The sequence below is a fragment of the Macaca mulatta genome, chromosome 14 (assembly GCF_049350105.2).
Source record: "Macaca mulatta isolate MMU2019108-1 chromosome 14, T2T-MMU8v2.0, whole genome shotgun sequence".
NCBI classification, from domain to species: Eukaryota; Metazoa; Chordata; class Mammalia; order Primates; family Cercopithecidae; genus Macaca; species Macaca mulatta.
In genome coordinates this window covers 74132216-74152566 of record NC_133419.1, presented here as the reverse complement: position 1 = coordinate 74152566, position 20351 = coordinate 74132216, and the positions used below count along the sequence as shown (strand labels likewise).

Here is a 20351-nt window from a genome sequence, read left to right as displayed (position 1 = left end):
TACAGGGGCACACCACGACATTCGGCTAATTATTTTATTTTTTGTAGACCAGGCTTTGTTGCCCAGCCTGGTCTCGAACGCCTGGGCTCAAGCGATTCTACCGCCTCGGCCTCCCAAAGTGCTGAGATTACAGGTGTGAGCCACCGCGCCCAGCCGCTTTATGGAATTTTTTTTTTTTTTTTTTTTTTTTTGAGACAGAGTCTTGCTCTTGTTGCCCAGGCTGGAGTGCAGCGGTGTGACTTTGGCTCACTGCAACCTCCGCCTCCCGGGTTCAAGGATTCTCCTGCCTGAGCCTTCCGAGTAGCTGGGATTACAGGCACCCACCATCACACTACGTTAATTTTTTGTATTTTTAGTAGAGATGGGGTTTCATCATGTTGGCCAAGGCTGGTCTGGAACTCTTGACGTCAGGTGATCCACCCAACTCAGCCTTCAAAGTGCTGCGATTACAGGCATGAGCCATCACGCCCGGCTTTTTTTTTTTTTTTTTTTTTTTGAGATGGATTCTCGCTCTGTCGCCAGGCTGGAGTGCCATGGTGCGATCTCGACTCACTGCAACCTCTGCCTCCCGGGTTCAAGGTATTCTCCTGCTTCAGCCTCCCGAGTAGCTGGGGCTACAGGTGCGTGCCACCACGCCCAACTAATTTTTCTATTTTTGGTAGAGACAGGGTTTCACCATGTTGGCCAGGATGTTCTTGATCTCTTGACCTCGTGATCCACTCGCCTCCGCCTCCCAAAGTGCTGGGATTACAGACGTGGGCCACCGCGCCCGGCCTGCTTTACGGATTTTGCAAGTCATTTTCTCTCTCTAGGCTTCAGTTTCCTCATCTGCAAAATTGGGAGGCCCTGATTCTGACAGTTATAAAATTCCTGGGAGCAATGGAAGATAATGTTATTTAGTAAGATGCTGTGAGAGGAATTATGATGAGAGGGTGAAGAAGGTGGGGTGGGTGCACGGGTGAAGAACGGATCTGAGGACTGTGAGGCACGGCTGAGGGCTCAGGAAAGAGGCACCTCTTACAAATTTTAAGGCTATAGGACCACCCACACTTTTTGGGGGATCATATTCCACCTTTATCCCGGCCCCGCCTCCGCCCCACCCTTCTCCCCTCCCCTTCCTTCCCCTCCTGTCCCATAAGACTGAGAAGCGCCACACTTCGTATGGCCGCCACACTGGTCCGCTTTCCACTGCTCTAGGGTTGCGCGCGCTCTCACGCTGCCACCTCACTCGCGTGTCTGCTCGCCCTCGGCCCCTTCCGATTGGCTCATTACGTAAGTGACGTAAGGGCTCCAGCCTCCTCCTAACTTATCCCTGGCTTGCCCCGCCTCCTCCTGGCTTCTTCTGGCGCAAGTGGAAACCTAACCTGCCCCGTCGCCGCCGTGCGGGAGGAGCCAGTAGAGCTGTCCAAACCAGGAAGGCGATAGCTATGGCGGTGGCGCGCACGCACGCACGCACGCCAGCGGCCGGCGGGGCCGCAGGCTCGCGCCCGGGCTCGCCCCGCGCCGCGCCAGAGGCTCGCGCACTCAGCAGGTTGGGCTGCGGCGGCGGCGGCAGCTGTGGAAGCTGAGGCGCTGCGCGTGAGAGGTCCCAGATACGTCTGCGGTTCCGGCTCCGCCACCCTCTGCCTCTCTCCCCCAGGTGTCGGAGTTGAGTGCGGAAGGAGGGAACTGCCCTAGCCTAGGGAAACCAGAGCACACCCCTGGCTCCTGCCGACACCGCCCTCTCCTTCCCAGCCGCGGGCCTCGCTCGGTGCTAGGCTACTCTGCCGGGAGGCGGCGGCGGCTGCCAGTCTGTGGAGAGTCCTGCTGCCCTCCAACCGGGCTCCTCCACCGGGCCTTGCAGGGGCCGAGAGAGCTCGGCGCCCGCCCTTCCGCTCGCCTTTTTCGTCAGCCGTCTGGAGCAGCATCGGTCCGGGAGGTCTCTGGGCTGAGGCGGCGGCAGCTCCTCTAGTTCCACCATGTCCGCGGGCGGAGACTTCGGGAATCCGCTGAGGAAATTCAAGCTGGTGTTCCTGGGGGAGCAAAGCGGTGAGTACGTGGCTCCCCCACTCCTGGCAGCTGGCCCCAGCGTCCCCGCACCGCCCCCGGTGCGGCCCTTCCGTCCGCGGAGGCTCCCAGCCCGCCTAGCGTCCGCGCTCGTTGCCACTGCAGCCCTTCCCGATGTGCCCCCCGGTGCCACTGGCTCTCCGCCTGGATCTGTCGGCCGAGATTTTACCCTGTTCCCCGGGTTCTTCAATCCTTGACTCGCCGTCTCCGTTCCCCGCAGTCCGGCCGTCTCCGGTCGATCTGCCCCCCCTCCTCAGCCCTCACCCCGCCCAGCCTCTTGTCCATCCCTTTCTTCCTCCGGTCTCCGTCGTTTCCCCTACCCCAGTACCCTTTCTTGAGCCCCACCCTTATTCCTTGCTCTTTTCCCAGTTCCTCAGCTCTGTGAGGCCCACTCAGGGAAGCCCTACTCCTGAGAACGGGCCCTCTTCAACCTTGGCCAAGGAGGGTGGGATCTGGGCGTTGTTTTCCCCAGAGGCTTGGCCCTGAGAAGTGCTGATGTCGTCGAAGGTGGGAAGGGGTGGTCGTAGAAAAAATTATTAAATGGTTTTCACCTGGGTGGGAAATTAGTCGGGCCATAGAGGAAACATCTGAATTGGAGACGACTTGAGCATGGGGTGGTTGGGGGTGAAAGGGGTAGCGTCGGCAGTGGAGATTTTTGCCCTTTAGGTTAGATGGGGCTGTGGCTTGTCGGAAAACCTCATTTTGTTCTGTTGACTTCCATCACTGACAATTCTTTTGGCAGTGTTGATGATTTTTCAATCTCTGCCAGATGCTATGTCATGATCATTTTACTTGGAATATTTCTCATCTCACCTACCCTTTTTCTCTTTTCAACATGAAGCAGCGTTTGAGTCTCATGGTGGTACAAACGGGAATTACTGGGGAAATGTTAATTATTCATTTCTTGAGTATTTTCCAATGATATATTGAGGATTCATGTGAGAGAAGGCTTGGAATAACAAACATCTTTGTTTTGTCAAATTTCCTTTGGAAAATGGAGTAGAGTAGAAATAAACTCATCTAGTTATCTAAATTAGATTTAAATACCATTTGGGCTAAATAATTCTTTTATGCTTCATATTCCGTACTATCTGATGAGTGAAATTGTTATGTCATTTACCTGGTCAGGTTCTGCTGTCACTGTACTTCCGTATTAGATACAAGATCCTAATTTTGTGATGGTCGTTTCTACGATTACTTCTTGTAGTAATTTCAGTTTTATGCTGTATTATACAAACTTGACACTCGACAATTCAGGGACGATTACCCTCCTTTGTTTTTCTCACACTTTGCATGACCGTCTTTAAAATTCAGACATTGAGAGACTAGTTCTGAGTCATCAAACATTGAGTACCTACTAGGTGTTTTAGGTGAGGTTATAGAAAACATTAATTGTTTGTTTTGACTAGAAGGCATATAAGTGATATAAACTCATAGCTTTTATTACTACTTTGAACTATTTATACTGATTTGTATGCCATTACAGAGGTTAATACCCTTGCAAAATTGCCTCCCGTTAGAACTGGGAAATCATTTTTCTCCTTTCATATGTAGATTATCTTCCCCTCCTCCCTTTTGAGGGTAAAAATACGATCTCCTTGCTTTTCGCTTACATATTTTCCTGAGGTAAGTATAAACTTGTGTCTTTAGGTGAGTAACTTGGTAGAACCTATGGAGTTGATCCTGGTCCAGCTTTTATATGTCAATTTCAGGATAGTTCCCAAACATAAAATAAAGCTTATTGATCATTATTGGTAAAAAGGATCCAAAGTGCTTATTGTGCATTCTAAGGATATTATTGCCTTTCTTACGTTGTGATGCACAGCTATTTAGTTTGCATGAAAAAACTCATTCATCTCCCTGTCTAAAAATATTTTAGCATGAAAGGAGTGCTTAACTTCCTAAGTATCTTCAGGTTTCCTTTGAATTTCTTGAGTATTTGTATATGTTCTAATTCATAATGGAGAGTTTTATGGCTTCTAATTTCGTACCTTGTTTAAGCCTCTACTACCCTCCTCCCTCCATTACTGAAGCCTGGTTAGATTTTTTTTTTTTTTTAATAGACTTCATTTTTTAGAACAGTTTTAGACTTACAGAAAAATCGAAAAGATAGTGCAGAGTTCCCATATATCCACACATCTAGTTTCCCCTGTTATTAACATCTTGTATTAGTGTGGCACATTTGTTACAATTAATGAACTAATATTGATATGTTATTATTAACTCAAGTCCATAGTTTATTTAGATTTTTAGTTTTAACCTAATGTCCTTTTTCTGTTTCAGCATTCAATTCAGGATGTCAAGTTAATTATCTTTTGAAGTTACTATATTGCCAAGTAATGCCATTCAGTAGCTTTGACAATGAAAGATTGATCTCTGTTTTCATGGTTAGTGTCTATAGTTTTCTTATGCATTAGTAGAGGTCTGTAGACTCCATGTCGTTTGGATGTAACTCTTCATGAATTACTTATTTTTAGGTCTGTTAGAATTCCACAATTCAGCTTTCAAAGACTGTAATCTGTGGCAAGTCTTGTTTTTTCCTTAATAGCATTTACCACCTTTATAATTATCTTATTTTTTGTGTGTTTGTTTTTATTTCCCACAGAAGAATGCAACTCCCATGAAGATAAAAACTGTTACCTTTTTTGTTCAGTGTATCCCCATTGCCTAGCATAGAGCCAGGCTCATAGTAGCTGCTTAGACATGTTGGGTGAATGAATGGTGGCTGAATCTAATAGTAATGAAAGCTAGTAGCCTATATTACACTCTTTGACGTGGTGAAGTTCACATTTTTTCCGTATGCAATTGATAGTTTAACAATAACACTTAAAACTTACATCATTTGATTGTATACAGGAATCTATCAGATACTTAAGTGGGTAGAGAAACCAATCATTTAAAGGCCCAACCATTTCATTCAAAAAATAGGACTGACCTGAATTTTGTACTTTTTTGTTTTTGAGTTGAGCAGAATTAGTCTTCCTTTGTTAAAGTTGTTGTTAAATTATTAATATAACACATGAAAAGTATTCAAATTATACTAATGATGTGCTCATGTGCTTATGGAACTGATCTGAAATTAGGTTTTATTTGGCTTGTCAAAAATTTAAGATACTAGGGTGGGTGCGGTGGTTCATGCCTGTAATTCCAGCACTTTGGGAGGCTGAGATGGGTGAATCATCTGAGGTCAGCAGTTCAAGACCAGCCTGGCCAACATGGTGGAGGCCCACCCCCCTACCCCCCGGCCTGGTCTCTACAAAAATACAAAAATTAGCCAGGCATGATGGTGAGTGCCTATAATCCAGCTACTCAGGAGGCTGAGGCAGGAGAATCGCTTGAACCCAGGAGGCGGAGGGTGCAGTGAGCCGAGATCATGCCATTGCACTCCAGCCTGGGCGACAGAGTGAGACTCTGCCTCAAGGAAAAGAAATATATATATATATGTATGTGTGTATATTTAAGATACTATGCTCTATGATGAAAATGAATTACGTCAGTACATGAAGCAGATTGAGTTAATGCCATCAATCTTAACCTTGGATAAATTCTTATGGTTTAATAAGGGAATGTTTGGCCGGGCGTGGGGGCTCACACCTGTAATCCCAGCACTTTAGGAGGCCCAGATGTGTGGATCACCTGAGGTCAGGTGATCCTGACCAACATGGCAAAATCCCATCTCTACTAAAAATACAAAAATTAGCTGGGTGTGGTGGCGTGTGCCTGTAATCCCAGCTACTCAGGAGGCTGAGGCAGAAGAATCACTTGAACACCCAGGAGGTGGAGGTTGCAGTGAACTGAGATCGCCCCACTGCACTCCACCCTGGGCCTCAGAGTGAGACTTTGTCTCTGAATGTATGAATGAATGAATGAATGTTGAAATACCCAATTGGAAGTTTCCTTGAGGAGTCTGTTTTGTTACTACCTCTGGCTATTGTCTTGAGATGCGGAGGCACTTTTAGTAATGTCACTGAGTGGTTTACAGTAGAAGATTTTACTATGTATACATGTTACCAATTATAAATTAGGAGAGGTAGTGGCAGAGAGAAGCGCACACTCAGCCTACTACTGCTTTTTTCATTTTTATATTGCCTTTTCTTTTTTACATCAATGCTGATTGAATTGCAATGTGTTAGATAAGGAAAAATGTCTTACTGTCAGAGACTAGCAGTACTGACCAGGTTGTTGTTTTTCTTTTGAGACAGGGTCTAACTCTGTCACTCAGACTGGAGTGCAGTAGTGCGATCTCAGCTCACTGCACCCTCTATCTCCCAGGCTCAAGTGATCCTCCCACCTCAGCCTCCCAAGTAGCTGAGACAGCAGGCATGCACCACCACGCCTGGCTAATTTTTGTATTTTTTTGTAAAGATGGGATTTTACCATGTTGCCCAGGCTGGTCTCAAACTTTTGAGCTGATCGTCTGGCCTCAGCCTCCCAAAGTGCTGGGGTTACAGGTGTGAGCCACCATGCCTGGCCAGTATTGAACATTTTATATTGGCTGGATCAGTGGTTTTTAAACTTTTTTTTCCCCAAAACCTCTTTCTGCTCTTACAAATTTTTGAGGATCCTAAAGAGCTCTGTTAATGTGGTTGTTATTGTTCTTCCTCCTCTTCCTCCTCTTCTTCTTTCTCCTCTTTGTCCTTCTTCTCCTTGTCCTTCTCCTCCTCTTGTTCTTTTTCTTCTTCCTCCTCCTCCTCCTCTTCCTCCCGCCTTCCTTCCCCCTTCCTCCCCCTTCCCCCTTCTCCCTTCCTTCCTCCTTTCCACTTCCCCCTTCCTTCCCCCTTCTCCCTTCCTTCCCCCTTTCTTCTTCCCCTTTCCTTCCCCCTTCCCCCTTCTCCTTGGATGCAGTGACTGTTCACAGGGGCTATCATGGCCAACTGCAGCCTTGTCTCAAGCTCTCCTCCCTCAGCCTCCCTAGTAGCTGGGACTATAGGCACATGCCACTGTGCCTTACTTTTGTTTATGTGTTTTATATCAATATTTACTGTACTGAAAAAAAAATTTAAAAATATTTAATATGTTAAAAAATAATAGGGCCAAGCGTGGTGGCTCATGCTTGTAATCCCAGCATTTTAGGAGGCCGAGGCAAGCAGATCACTTGAGGCCAGAAGTTTGAGACCAGCCTGGCCAACATGGTGAAACCCCGTCTCTACTAAAAATACAAAGAAATTAGCCTGGCATGGTGGCGGACAGTCCCAGTGGTAGTCCCCAGCTACTCAGGAGGCTAAGGCAGGAGAATCGCTTGAACCTGGGAGGCGGAGGTTGCAGTAAGCCAAGATCACGCCATTGCACTCCAGCCTGGGCAACAAGAGCAAAACTCCATCTCAAATAATAATAATAATAATAATAAACCCATTGCATGTTAACACCTTTTTTTTGACAGCCTCCCTCAGTTGCCCAGGATGGAGTGAGTGCCTCCCGGGTTCCAGTGATTTTCATGCCTCAGCCTCCTGAGTAGCTGGGACCACAGGCACACGCCACCAAGCCTGGCTAATTTTTCGTCTTTTTAGTAGAGACAGGGTTTTGCTATATTGGCCAGGCTAGTCTCAAACTCCTGGCCTCAAGTGACCTGCTTGCCTTGGTTTCCCAAAGTGCTGGGATTACAGGCATTAGCCACCATCCCTAGCCTTCATGCTAACATCATTTCTGAAATGAAAAAGAATTATTTTCCAAACAGAGATTTAGTGAGAGTGACATTGTTTTACATATTTGCAAATCTCTTTAATGTCTGACTTGATAGAGGACAATTGGATTTGCATAGCTGCTTATGCATTCAATCCTGTAATATTACACATCATATAGGCCCTGGGGAACTCCACAATACATTTCAAGAGAGTAAGAGTGAAAAATTCAAATAACATCTTAATATTATAAAAATGGTTTTGACATCCAGGAGTTTGTGGACCTCCCCAAGGGTCTTGGGAGATCCCAAGGGGTCAGTGGACCACTTTTTGTAAACTGCTGGGTTAGGTAATACTAAGCCAATTGTATTTCATGTTACAGTGTTGCCAGTTTTTCATGTCTTGTTCTGAGGCCTTAAAACTAAATGGTAGAGTTAATGATTTAGAACATTAAAGGACTGGTAGAGATGGAGAGTAAGAGTCTAGATTGCATGTTTCAGCAGTGGCTACTGACCTTTGGCAGATTACTCAACATCTCTTTATGCTCCATTTTTCCTTATGTATAACATAAAGATAATAGACCTACCATAGAGTTATTGTGACGTTTAAATTAGTCAGATAATGCAAAATATTGAGAAGAGTGCTGGCCACATGAGAAGGGCTCAGAAAGTGTTTTAATTTAACAAATGTTTATTGAAAACTGCTACAGTGTTAGGTGGTTTGGTAGTGCCTACTTTTAAGGAATTTATATTTTATCAGGGAAGAAATATACAATACCTAATACAATATAGTATGATGAGTGCAGTTGCTTTTAGAAGTAGAGCTAAGGCTGGGTGTGGTGGCTCACACCTGTAATCCCGGCACTTTGGGAGGCCTAGGTGGGCAGATCACTTGAGGTCTGGAGTTGGAGACCAGCCTGGCCAACATGGTGAAACCCTGGCTCTACTAAAATACAAAAAATTAGCTGGGCATGATGGTGGATGTCTGTAATCCCATCTACTCAGGAGGCTGAGGCAGGAGAGTCACTTGAATCCAGGAAGCGGAGGTTGCAGTGAGTGGCCATGTTGGCCAGGTTGGTCTTGAACTCCTTGCTCTCTCACCCAGGCTGCAGTACAGGGGTGTCATTATAGCTCACTGCAGCCACGAGCTCCTGGGCTCAAGTGATCCTCCCACCTCAGCCTCTGGAGCTGTTGGTATTAGAGGCATGCGCCATTGTGCTCAGCTGATTAAAAATTTTTTTTTAGCAAACGAGGTCTTGCTGTGTTGCCAGGCTGCTTTCCAACTCCCGGGCTCAAGTGATTCTCCTGCCTCAAGCTCCTGACTCTGGAATTACAGGCTTGCACCACCTCACCTGGCTTGGACTTTTTATTAGACTTCCTGATTTTATTTCATCTGGTCTCCTCCATTTCCTTATGCTTCTGTTTTAATTCTCATAAGATTTTTCTCAACTTTCTTCCATTCTGTTATTTTTTTTTTCTGCTGTCATTTTAATTTCTTTTTTTTTTTTGTTTTTTTTTTTGAGGTGGAGTCTTACTCTGTCACCTAGGCTTGAGTGCAGTGGTGCAATCTCAGCTCACTGCAACCTCTGCCTTCCAGGCTCAAGTGATCCCTCCCATGTCAGCCTCCGGAGTAGCTGGGACCACAAGCATGCGCCACCAAGCCCGGCTGTTTTTTGTATTTTTGGTAGAGATGGTGTTTCACCATGTTGCCCAGGCTTGTCTTGAATTCCTGAGCTCACATGATCTGCCTGGCCTTGGCCTCCCAGAGTGCTAGGATTACAGGCATGAGCCACTGTGCCAGCCCTTATCATTTTAATTTCAAAGAGCGTTTTTGTTCGTTTTCTGAATGTTCCTTTTCTGTAGCATCTGTTTTTTGTTTTTCTGAGACAGAATCTTGCCCTGTCACCCAGGCTGGAGTGCCGTGGCGCAATCTTGGCTTATTGCAACCTCCACCTCCCGGGTTCAAACGATTCTCATACCTCGGTCTCCTGAGTAGCTGAGATTACAGGCATCCGCCACCATGCCTGGCTAATTTTTGTATTTTTAGTAGAGACGTGATTTCACTTTGTTGGACAGACTGGTTGAACTCCTGACCTTCAGTGATCTGCCCACCTTGGCCTCCCAAAGTGCTGGGATTATAGGAGTCACCACACCCAGCCTTCTGTAATATCTTTTTAATTCCCCATTTTTACCTTTTCTTGTCATTTGAAAGATATTAATAAGCTATATGACTTTTCTTCCTGCATATTTAGTTTTTGTAAATTGTTTTTCATCTCTGCTTGTTTTAGTTTCTCTATTTCCTGTTTGACGTGGTCCTCAAAAAACTAGTGTTTCTTGGCTATTTGCTTTTATTTAAGAGTTGAGCAGTAATTTTTTTTTTTTAAGCTCTTGTGGGCCTTTACTGCAGAATGATCTTGCTGAGTTCCTTTTTGGGAGTCTCTAATGTTGGGTCTTTAAGTCTTTTTGCTGGTCAGATTCCCCGAAGAAGAATTACTCAGTGCACTGCTGGAGAGAAACTTGGTTGTCAGTGTTCTTGGAAGTGAATGGAGAGAGGGTTTGAAGTCATAACATACAGTAAATGCATTTAGTTTCCTTGCTTTTAATATTGTTTATACTCTATCCTTCAGCTGTACCTTGTAATCCCTAGTACAGAAACCCTGTTTTTCTTTCTCAGCAGCATTATCTTCTAATTTTCTGATGAAATGGAGGAGGGACCCAGCTGTGTTGAACTGAAGAGGGAATATAAGAGAGTGTTAATCTACTTGTTAAATAGACTTTCATCCCTTCTTTCTGTTTTTAGTTCCATCTTCACCTTTATTTATAGATGTACTTGGCCCAGACAATTCCTAAATCAATGGGGGTTCTGTGGTCCAAATCAGCTTTCTCAGCTTTCCCCATTGTTGGTTTAAAATTGATCATTATTGAGTCTGTTAGGTCAATTACTACTTTTCCATTTGCTTTCTACCTTCTAACTTGGATGATTTAGATTTTCTGAGAACCAACACTTAATACTTGCTTAATACTTGTTTAGGGTTTGTTTGTTTGTGTTTTGAGACAGGGTCTCTCCGTGTTGCCCAGGCTGGAGTGCAGTCCGTTCACAGGCATGATGATAGCACACTACAGCCCTGAACTCCTGGGCTCAAGTGATCCTGCTGCCTCAGCCCCCTGAGTAGCTGGAACTATAGACTCAGGCCACTGAGCCTGGCTCTCTTCTTTTTCAAAAGTACATTTTGGCTGGGGGGCATGGACTCACACCTGTAATCCCAGCACTTTGGGATATGGAGTGGGGAGGATTGCTTGAGGCCAGAAGTTCGAGACCAGCCTGGGCAACATAGTGAGACCCTATCTTTACAAACATTTTTTGAAAATTAGCCAGGTGAGGTACCTATAGTCCCAGTTACTTGGGAGGCTGGCTTGAGCATAGGAAGATTGAGGCTGCTGTGAGTCTTGATTGTGTCACCTCACTCTAGCCTGAGAGACAGAGCAAGACCCTGTCTCAAAAAAAAAAAAAAAGTACGTTTTATAAAATTAAAACCAACTTATTTTACCCCCATATTCATAGTAGCATTATTCGTAGTAGCCAAAAGGTAGAGGCAAACAAGTATCCATCCACAGATGAATGAATAAACAAAATGTGACACATGCATACAATGGAATATTAGCCTTAAAAAGGAAGGAAATCTTGGCCTGGTGCGGGGCTCACGCCTGTAATCCCAACAGTTTGGGAAGCCAAGGCGTGAGGATCATTTGAGGCCAGGAGTTTGAGACCAGCTTGGCCAACATGGAGAAACCCCGCCTCTACTAAAAATACAAAAATTACCTGGGCGTGGTGGCACATGCCTGTAATCCCAGCTACCCTGGAGACTGAGGCACGAGAATTGCTTGACCCTTGAACCTGGGAGGCGGAGGTTGCAGTGAGCTGGCATCATGCCACTGTACTCCAGCCTGGGCGACAGAGTGGGACTCTGTCCCAAAAAAAAAAAAAAAAGGAAGGAAATCTGACATATGCTACAACGTGGATGAACCTTGAGGACGTTATGCTAAATGAAATAAGGCAGTCACAAAAGGACAAATATTTTATGATTTTTAAAATTAATAAGTACTAAATAAACCTCTTTGTTATCCTGTCCATTGTGAGATTGACTAAACCTTGCCAGAACATCCCAGCAGACTTCACTTTTGTGATGAAATCCAAACTCTCTTCTATAAGTTAAAGGCTTTCATAGTCTGGCTTCTACCTTTGTATCACTTATTTCTAACACTAGTCTTTACCAGGCCAAGATTTCCTTCCTTTTTAAGGCTAATACTCCATTGTATGCATGTGTCACATTTTGTTTATTCATTCATCTATGGATGGATACTTATTTGCCTCTACCTTTTGGCTACTATGAATAATGCTACTATGAATATGGGGGTAAAATAAGTTGGTTTTAATTTTATAAAATGTACTTTTTGTTTTTTTTGAGACAGGGTCTTGCTTTGTTTCTTGGGCTAGAGTGAGGTGACACAATCAAGACTCACAGCAGCCTCAATGAGGCAGACTTTAAAAAAAAAATTTTTTAAATTCTTGTTTAAAAATGTTGTAATTAGAGATAAGATCTCGCTATGTTGCCCAGGCTGGCCTTTAACTCCTGAGCTCAAGTGATTCTCCTGCCTCAGCCTCCCGAGTAGGTGGGACTACAGGCATATGCCACCACACCCTGCCAGTTTGTTTTTTCCTTACACTCAGGGTCTTGCTCTGTTGCCCAGGCTGGAGTGTAGTGGTGTGATCATAGCTCACTGCATCCACAAGCTCCTGGGCTTAAGCAGTCTTCCTGGCTTAGCCTCCCGAGTAGCTAGGACTATAGGCACACACCACCACACCTGGCTAATTTTTAAGTTTTTTCATAGAGACAGATCTTGCTTTGTTGACCAGGATGGTCTCAAACTCCTGGCCTCGAGTGATCCTCTGGCCTCAGCCTCCCAAAAGGCTGAGATTACAGTCATGAGCCACTGAGCCCAGCCTAGTTTGGTTTCTTAAATTGTCATTAAGTTGTGTACTGTACAGAACATGTCTCTGCCTTTTATTTTTCAGTAGTTTTGGGGGAACAGGTGGTAGGTGTTTGGTTGCATGGAAGAGTTCTTTAGTAGTGATTTATGAGATTTTTGTGCACCCATCACCCGAGCAGTGTACACTGTACCCAGTGTGTATATAGTATTTTGTCCCTCCCCCACTTCCCCCTGAGTCCCCAAAGTCCATTATATCATTGTTTTGCCTTTGTGTTCTCATAGCTTAGCTCCCTCTTACATAAGTGAGAACATATGATGTTTGGTTTTCCATTCCTGAGTTACTTCACTTAGAATAGTGGTCTCCAACTCCATCCAGGTTGCTGTGAATGCCATTACTTCGTTCCTTTTTATGGCTGAGTAGTATTCCATGGTAGATGTATACCGCATTTCTTTTTTTCTTTTTTTGAGATAGAGTCTTGTTCTGTTGTCCAGGCTGGAGTGCAGTGTCATGATTTCGGCTCACTGCAAGCTCTGCCTCCTGGGTTCGAGAGATTCTCGTGCCTCAGCCTCCCGAGTAGCTGGGATTACAGGCGTGTGCCACCATGCCTGGTTAATTTTTTTATTTTTAGTAGAGATGGGGTGTCATCATATTGGCGAGGCTGGTCTCGAACTCCTCACCTCAATCTGATCTGCCCACCTTGGCCTTCCAAAGTGCTGGAATTACAGGCATGAGCCACAGTGCCCGACCTAATCCATAATTTTTTAAAGTTAGTTTTGGTAGAATTTTGGGGGGAAGAAGGAGGATTCAGAAATAGACAACAGTTATAAATGGCATATTTGAAAAGTGAACTTGTGATTTAACTAAATACTATGTTTTGGGGTCCTTAAAATATTTTTTGACTCTTCATTACAGAAAAATTTGAATGTATAAAAAAATATAGCCGGGCGCGGTGGCTCACGCCTGTAATCCCAGCACTTTGGGAGGCCGAGGCGGGCGGATCACAAGGTCAGGAGATCGAGACCACGGTGAAACCCCGTCTCTACTAAAAATACAAAAAATTAGCCGGGCGCGGTTGTGGGCGCCTGTAGTCCCAGCTACTCGGGAGGCTGAGCCAGGAGAATGGCGGGAACACGGGAGGCGGAGCTTGCAGTGAGCTGAGATCACGCCACTGCACTCCAGCCTGGGCGACAGAGCGAGACTCTGTCTCAAAAAAAAAAAAAAAAAAAAAAATTACGGAGACTCGCATCAGGAGCCCCTGTTAGCTGTTACACAGCTTTAATAATTATTAACTCATATCTTAGTTTTTTTTTCATCTATATAGCATTCCCAACCTCTGTATCAAAGTGGGTTATTTTATATATTTATTTATTTTTTAGAGACAGGGTCTCACTCTGTCACCTAGGCTGGATTGCAGTGGTGCAGTCATAGCTTGCTGTAACCTTGAACTCTTGGGAAAAGTGGGTTTTTTTGTTTTGTTTTGTTTTTGTTTTTGTTTTTTAGATGGAGTCTCACTCTGTCGCCCAGGCTGGAGTGCAGTGGCGCGATCTCAGCTCACTGCAAGCTCTGCCTCCCGGGTTCACGCCATTCTCCTGCCTCAGCCTCCCGAGTAGCTGGGACTACAGGCGCCCACCACCTCGCCCGGCTAATTTTTTGTATTTTTTAGTAGAGATGGGGTTTCACCGTGTTAGCCAGGATGGTCTTGATCTCCTGACCTCATGATCCGCCTGTCTCAGCCTCCCGAAGTGCTGGGATTACAGGCTTGAGCCACCGCGCCCGGCCTAAAAGTGGGTTATTTTAAAGCAAACTCCACACATCATATTGTAACTATTTTGCTATGGCTGCTCAAAGAGGAAGACCTCCTTACTGAAATATTCTTGACATTTTTGTATATAATTGCTCATAGAGGCCTTTATTTTTGGGATACTGTTCGTTCCTTTACATATTTTTGAGCTTAATATTTCAGGATCTCTCTATTAGAGAATTAAAATATCCATGAGTTCATAATAATATGAAGAAGTGACAGCTCTTCCTTTAAAAGAATTCCAGTTAACAAATACAGACAGAATGAGGTAAATTTAAAAATCACCATTAGAATACCACATTAGTAATTGCTGCAGGTAAGATCCCTTTGATGAATTTTAAAATTGGTGGGCAAAAGTTTGAGAACACAATGCATCATCTCAAAGTGTCTTCCCCAATGTAGTTGTTATTTACAAAGGGAAAAACATTAACTTTAGGGTGAAGAAACACTGCAGACACCACCAGTAACCACGTGATTAAGGTTGACATCTTTAGGAATAAGATAATGAGCCATTATGTATCCTCTGTTATAATGCACTGAGAAAGGCACATTAATTCTGTGGTAGTTTTGCCAAGAATGCATGACCTCTGTCTAATCTTGAGAAAACATCAGACAAATCCAAATTGAGGAACATTACGTGAAACAACTGCCCAGTGTTATTCAAAAGTGTCCATGTCACAAAAACAAGGGAAAATGGCGAAAATCTCACAAATCAGAGGAGACCAAGGAGACATGACAACTAAATGCAATGTGGGATCCTGGATGACATCTTGGAACAGAAAAAGGGCATTAGTAGAAAAATGGGTGAAATTCTAAGTCAGTTACGTAGTTTAGTTAATAACATGATATCACCGTTAATTTCTTAGTTTTGATAATTGTGCCGTGGTTATGTAAGATTTTATCTTAGAGGCTGGCCGGGCGTGGTGTCTCACGGCTGTAATTCCCAGCACTTTGGGAGGCCAAGGTGGACCAATCACGAGGTCCGGAGTTTGAGACCAGCCTGGCCAACATGGTGAAACCCAGTCTCTACTAAAAATGCAAAAATTAACCGAGCATGGTTGGGCACCTGGAATACCAGCTATTTGGGAGGCCGAGGCAGGAGAATTGCTTGAAGCCAGGAGGTGGAGATTGCAGTGAGCCAAGATCACACCACTGTACTCCAGCCTGGGCAATAGAGCAAGACTCCATCTCGGAAAAAAAAAAAAAAAAAAAAGATTTTATCTTAGAGGAAGCCAGGTAAAAGGTATACTGAAATTCTCTGTACTATTGTTTTTTTTTTTTTTTTTTTTTTTTTTTTGAGACGGAGTCTCGCTCTGTCGCCCAGGCTGGAGTGCAGTGGCCGGATCTCAGCTCACTGCAAACTCTGCCTCCCGGGTTTAAGCCATTCTCCTGCCTCAGCCTCCTGAGTAGCTGGGACTACAGGCACCCGCCACCTCGCCCGGCTAGTTTTTTGTACTTTTAGTAGAGACGGGGTTTCACTGTGTTAGCCAGGATGGTCTCGATCTCCTGACCTCGTGATCCGCCCGTCTCGGCCTCCCAAAGTGCTGGGATTACAGGCTTGAGCCACCGCGCCCGGCCTGTACTATTTTTATAACTTTTGTATAAGACAAAAAAAAATTTCTTTTTTTTTTTTTTGAAACGGAGTCTCGCTCTGTCCCCCGGCTGGAGTGCAGTGGTGCAATACCGGCTTACTGCAAGCTTTGCCTCCCGGCTTCACGCCATTCTCCTGCCTCAGCCTCCCGAGTAGCTGGGACTACAGGTGCCCGCTACCACGCCCGACTAATTTTTCTTTTGTATTTTTAGCAGAGACGGGGTTTCACCATGTTAGCCAGATGGTCCCGATCTCCTGACCTCGTGATCCACCCACCTCGGCCTCCCAAAGTGCTGGGATTACAGGCCTGAGCCACCGCGCCCGGCCTTTTTTTTTTTTTTTTTTTTTTTAAGACAGAGTCTTGCTCTGTTGCTCAGTCTGGAGTACAGTGGCGCGATCTTAGCTCATTGCAACCTCTGCCTCTCGCATTCAAGCTGTCCTCCTGCCTCAGCCTCTCGAGTAGCTGGGATTACACGTGCCCACCACCACACCGGACTAAATTTTTTTTGGATTTTTAGTAGAGACGGGATTTCACCATGCTGCCCAGGCTGGTCTCGAACTCCTGAGTGATCTGCCTGCCTTGGCCTCCCAAAGGGATTACAGGCGTGAGTCACTGCCTTACAGTGCTTTCTTATCTTGTTCACTCTCTTGTATGTGTGCGTGCTTGTTTTCTTCGGTGGATTGTAAGCTCCTTTCAGGTCAGGGCTTTACTTGTATTTGTTTTTGCATACTTATCCCCCACCCTCCTTATTTCCTAGCATTTAATAGTTTTGGAATGAAGTGAGAAATAGCCGTTCGAACATTAATATATTTGTTTACTTTTTTTTTCTTTTCTTTCTTTTTTTTTTTGAAACGGATTTTCACTCCTGTTGCCCAGGCTGGAGTCAATGGGGCGATCTCAGTTCACTGCAACCTCCACCTCCTGGGTTCAAGTGATTCTTCTGCATCAGCCTCCCAAATAGCTGGGATTATAGGCATGTGCTACCACGTCCGGCTAATTTTGTATTTTTAGTAGACACAGGGTTTCTTCATGTTGGTCAGGCTGGTCTCGAACTCCTGACCTCAGGTGATCCACCTGCCTTGGCCTCCCAATGTGCTGGGATTATAGGCATGAGCCACCACGCCCGGCCTGTTTTTCTTTGATAAGAGTAATCAGTAGTCTGTCTTTACCGTTATGTATCTTTCTTGTCTGCAACTTTTATGTAAACAGGTTTTTTTGTCTAGGTGTGGTGGCTCACGCCTGTAATCTCAGCACTTTGGGAAGCATAGGTGAGATGATCACTTGAATCCAGAAGTTTGAGACAAGGCTGGGCAGCCATAGCCAGACCCTGTTTGTTTTGTTTTGTTATTATTTATTTATTTTTTTTTGAGACAGAGTCTCACTCGGTTGCCAAGGCTAGAGTGCAGTGGCACAATCTCGGCTTACTGCAGCCTCTCCCTCCTGGGTTCAAGCAGTTCTCCTGCCTCAGCCTCCCAAGTGGCTGGGATTACAGGCACCTGCCACCATGCCCAGCTAATTTTTGTATTTTTAGTAGAGACAGGGTTCCACTGTATTGACCAGGCTGGTCTCCAACCTCTGACCTCAAGTAATCCTCCTGCCTCGGCCTCCCAACGTGCTGAAATTACAGGCGTGAGCCACCATGCCCAGACTATTTTATTTTTTTCTGCTTTAATTTTGTTTTTCTTTTTAAATCATATTCCCTTCTTGTCTAAAAGAAATAAAAAAAACAAAATGAAAATTTTTAACATTTCATTTTCTAGATCAGTTTTAGGTTCACAGCAAAATGGAGAGGAACTTACTGATATTTCCTGTGTATCTCCTGCTTCCACACATGCATTAATCTCCCCCGTAATCAACATCCCCTGCTAGAATGATACATTAGTTAATGAACTGACATTGACACATCATTAATCACCCAAAATTCATTGTTTGCATTAGAATTTATTATTGGTATTGTGTATTCTGTGGGTTTGGACAAATAATGACATGTATGTACCATTATAGTATTATATGGACTATTTTCACTTCTCTAAACATCCTGTTCTCTGCCTACTTCTCCTCACTCCCAACCTCTAGCAACCCCTGATGTTTTACTTTTACTGTCTCCTCAGTTTTGTCTTTTCCAGAGTATTATGTAGCTGGATCATGTATGCATTCCTTTTCAGATAGGATATTTTCATTTAATAGTTCACATTAGGTTCTGGCATGTCTTTTTATGATTTGATACTGTATTTCTTTTTTGTGCTAAATCATATTCAATTGTGTGGCTATACCACAGTTTGTTTATCCATTCGCCTACTGAAGGACATTTTGATTGCTTTCAGGTTTTGCCAGTTACAAATAAAAAGCAGCTGTAAACATCCATGTGCATCCTTTTTTTTTTTTCTTGTGCAGATTTTTGTGTGGACACAAGTTTTCAGCTTTTTTGGGTACATACCAAGGAGCATGGTCACTGGATCATATGGTAATAGTATATTTTGGGCCAGGAACAGTGGCTCATGCGTGTAATCCCAGCACTTTGGGAGGCCGAGGTAGGTGGATTATCTTAGGTCAGGAGTTCAAGACCAGCCTTGCCAACGTGGTGAAACCCCATCTCTACTAAAAATAGAAAAAATTAGCCAGGCGTGGTGGCGTGCATCTGTAATCCCAGGTACTTGGGAGGCTGAGGCGGGAGAATTGCTTCAACCCAGGAGTCGAAGGTTGCAGTGAGCCAAGATCGTGTCATTGCACTCCAGCTTGGGCAACAAGAGCGAGACTCCATCTCAAAAAAAATTTTTAAAAAGTATATTTTGTTTTGTAAGGTAAATATTTTTTGTTTTTACTTTGGATGTCTCTATTTCATCATGCTGGAAATTTATACTGTAGATCTGATAAATATTATTGTGGAGAAATCACTTTTATTAAAAACAACTTTTGAGCTATAGATGTGAAATTGAAATTACTTGTTTTAATAAATTTTCTATACAACCAAATTCATTCTCTGAAGTTTTAAATATGATTGTATAGGTGTAGTTTAGGGTTTTTTTTTTTTTTTTTTTTTTTTTTAAAGACAGTCTCACTCTGTCGCCCAGGCTGGAGTGCAGTGGCGCGATCTTGGCTCACTGCAACCTCCGCCTCCCAGGTTCAAGCGATTCTCCTGCCTCAGTCCCCCGAGTGGCTGGATTACAGGCGCGTGCCATCATGCCTGGCCAATTTTGTATTTTTAGTAGAGACGGGGTTTCACCATGTTGGCCAGGTTAGTCTCAAACTCCTGACCTCAGGTGATCCTTCTGCCTTGGCCTCCCAAAGTACTGGGATTACAGGCGTGAGCTGCCACTCCTGGCCAGCTAGTTTTTTTTTTTTTTAAAATTCAGGAGAAACAAAAAATCTTGATTCATTTTAGGTCTCTTAGAGAAAAGCTACTAGATTTTTAAACTTTAGTGTTATTGACTAGGTAAGCGACATTGAAGTAGCATTAGTTTGGTTTAATTGATTCTGTTTTCTTCTAGAATTGCATCACCTAGGTGAGACGCCCTTGGATATGATATTGCAGTGAGTTTTGCTTGCCGCTGAGCTTTTCTGTTGTGATCCCTAGGTACTTTTCTCAACTGTCTTTGTTACCAGGATGGAACAATGACTACAGGTAGTGTTTTTTGCTTGGCTTTTGTTGCTACAATCATAGCATATGATTTAAGCTACCATTATCATAGCGGACTAATTTTTTATAGTTTTTTTGTGGGACAAATTCAAAAATATAAATATCTACTTGGTCTAGTTCAATACCATCTGGCCAATGTTATTGACCAAGAATTATGAAGCAGGTCAGAATTGATCATAGTTATAGATTGTAGACTAATTGAGGCTTCTCTTTTTTTTTTTTTTGAGACAGAGTTTTGCTCTGGTGCCCAGGCTGGTCTGCAGTGGCACGGTCTCTGCTCACTGCAACAATCTGCCTCCCAGGTTCAAGCGATTCTCCTACCACAGCCTCCCAAGTAGCTGGGACTACAGGCGCATGTCACTAAGCCCGGCTAATTTTTTGTCTTTTTAGTAGAGACAGGGTTTCACCATGTTATCCAGGGTGGTGGTCTCCATCTCCTGACTTCGTGATCCGCCCACCTTGGCCTCCCAAAGTACTGGAATTACAGGCATGAGCCACCGCGCCAGCCTGAGACTTCTCTTTTTTATGCAAATACCAGTCTTAGATTCTATGAATCCTAGGTATCCTTGAAGAATATATTATGTGAGGACTTACTTTACCACTTATAAAAATAATCTTCTAAATTAATACACCTCGGTTTTCTTGAGGCCCCAATAATTAGATAACTT

The 20351-nt window shown here is 44.2% G+C and overlaps 1 protein-coding gene and 1 long non-coding RNA gene across 6 annotated transcripts in view; one reads left to right on the top strand and one right to left on the bottom strand.

Moving 5' to 3' along the window:
- Positions 1–644: 644 nt before the first annotated feature.
- Positions 645–2297, bottom strand: LOC144334357 (uncharacterized). The gene is made up of 2 exons (XR_013404109.1): positions 1365–2297; positions 645–870 (listed from the first exon to the last, which is right to left on the bottom strand). It is a non-coding gene; the product is annotated as an uncharacterized LOC144334357 (long non-coding RNA).
- RAB6A (RAB6A, member RAS oncogene family) overlaps positions 1511–20351 on the top strand; it is a 100467-nt gene continuing 81626 nt past the window's right edge. For 4 of the 5 annotated variants that reach the window (XR_013403321.1, XR_013403322.1, XM_077961361.1 and 1 more), the window contains exon 1: positions 1511–2028. Coding sequence is in view for 3 of the 5 variants with exons in the window: in XM_077961361.1 (XP_077817487.1) it covers positions 1959–2028 (70 nt within the window). In the remaining 2 variants the exon portion in view is untranslated. 5 annotated transcript variants of the gene reach the window in all.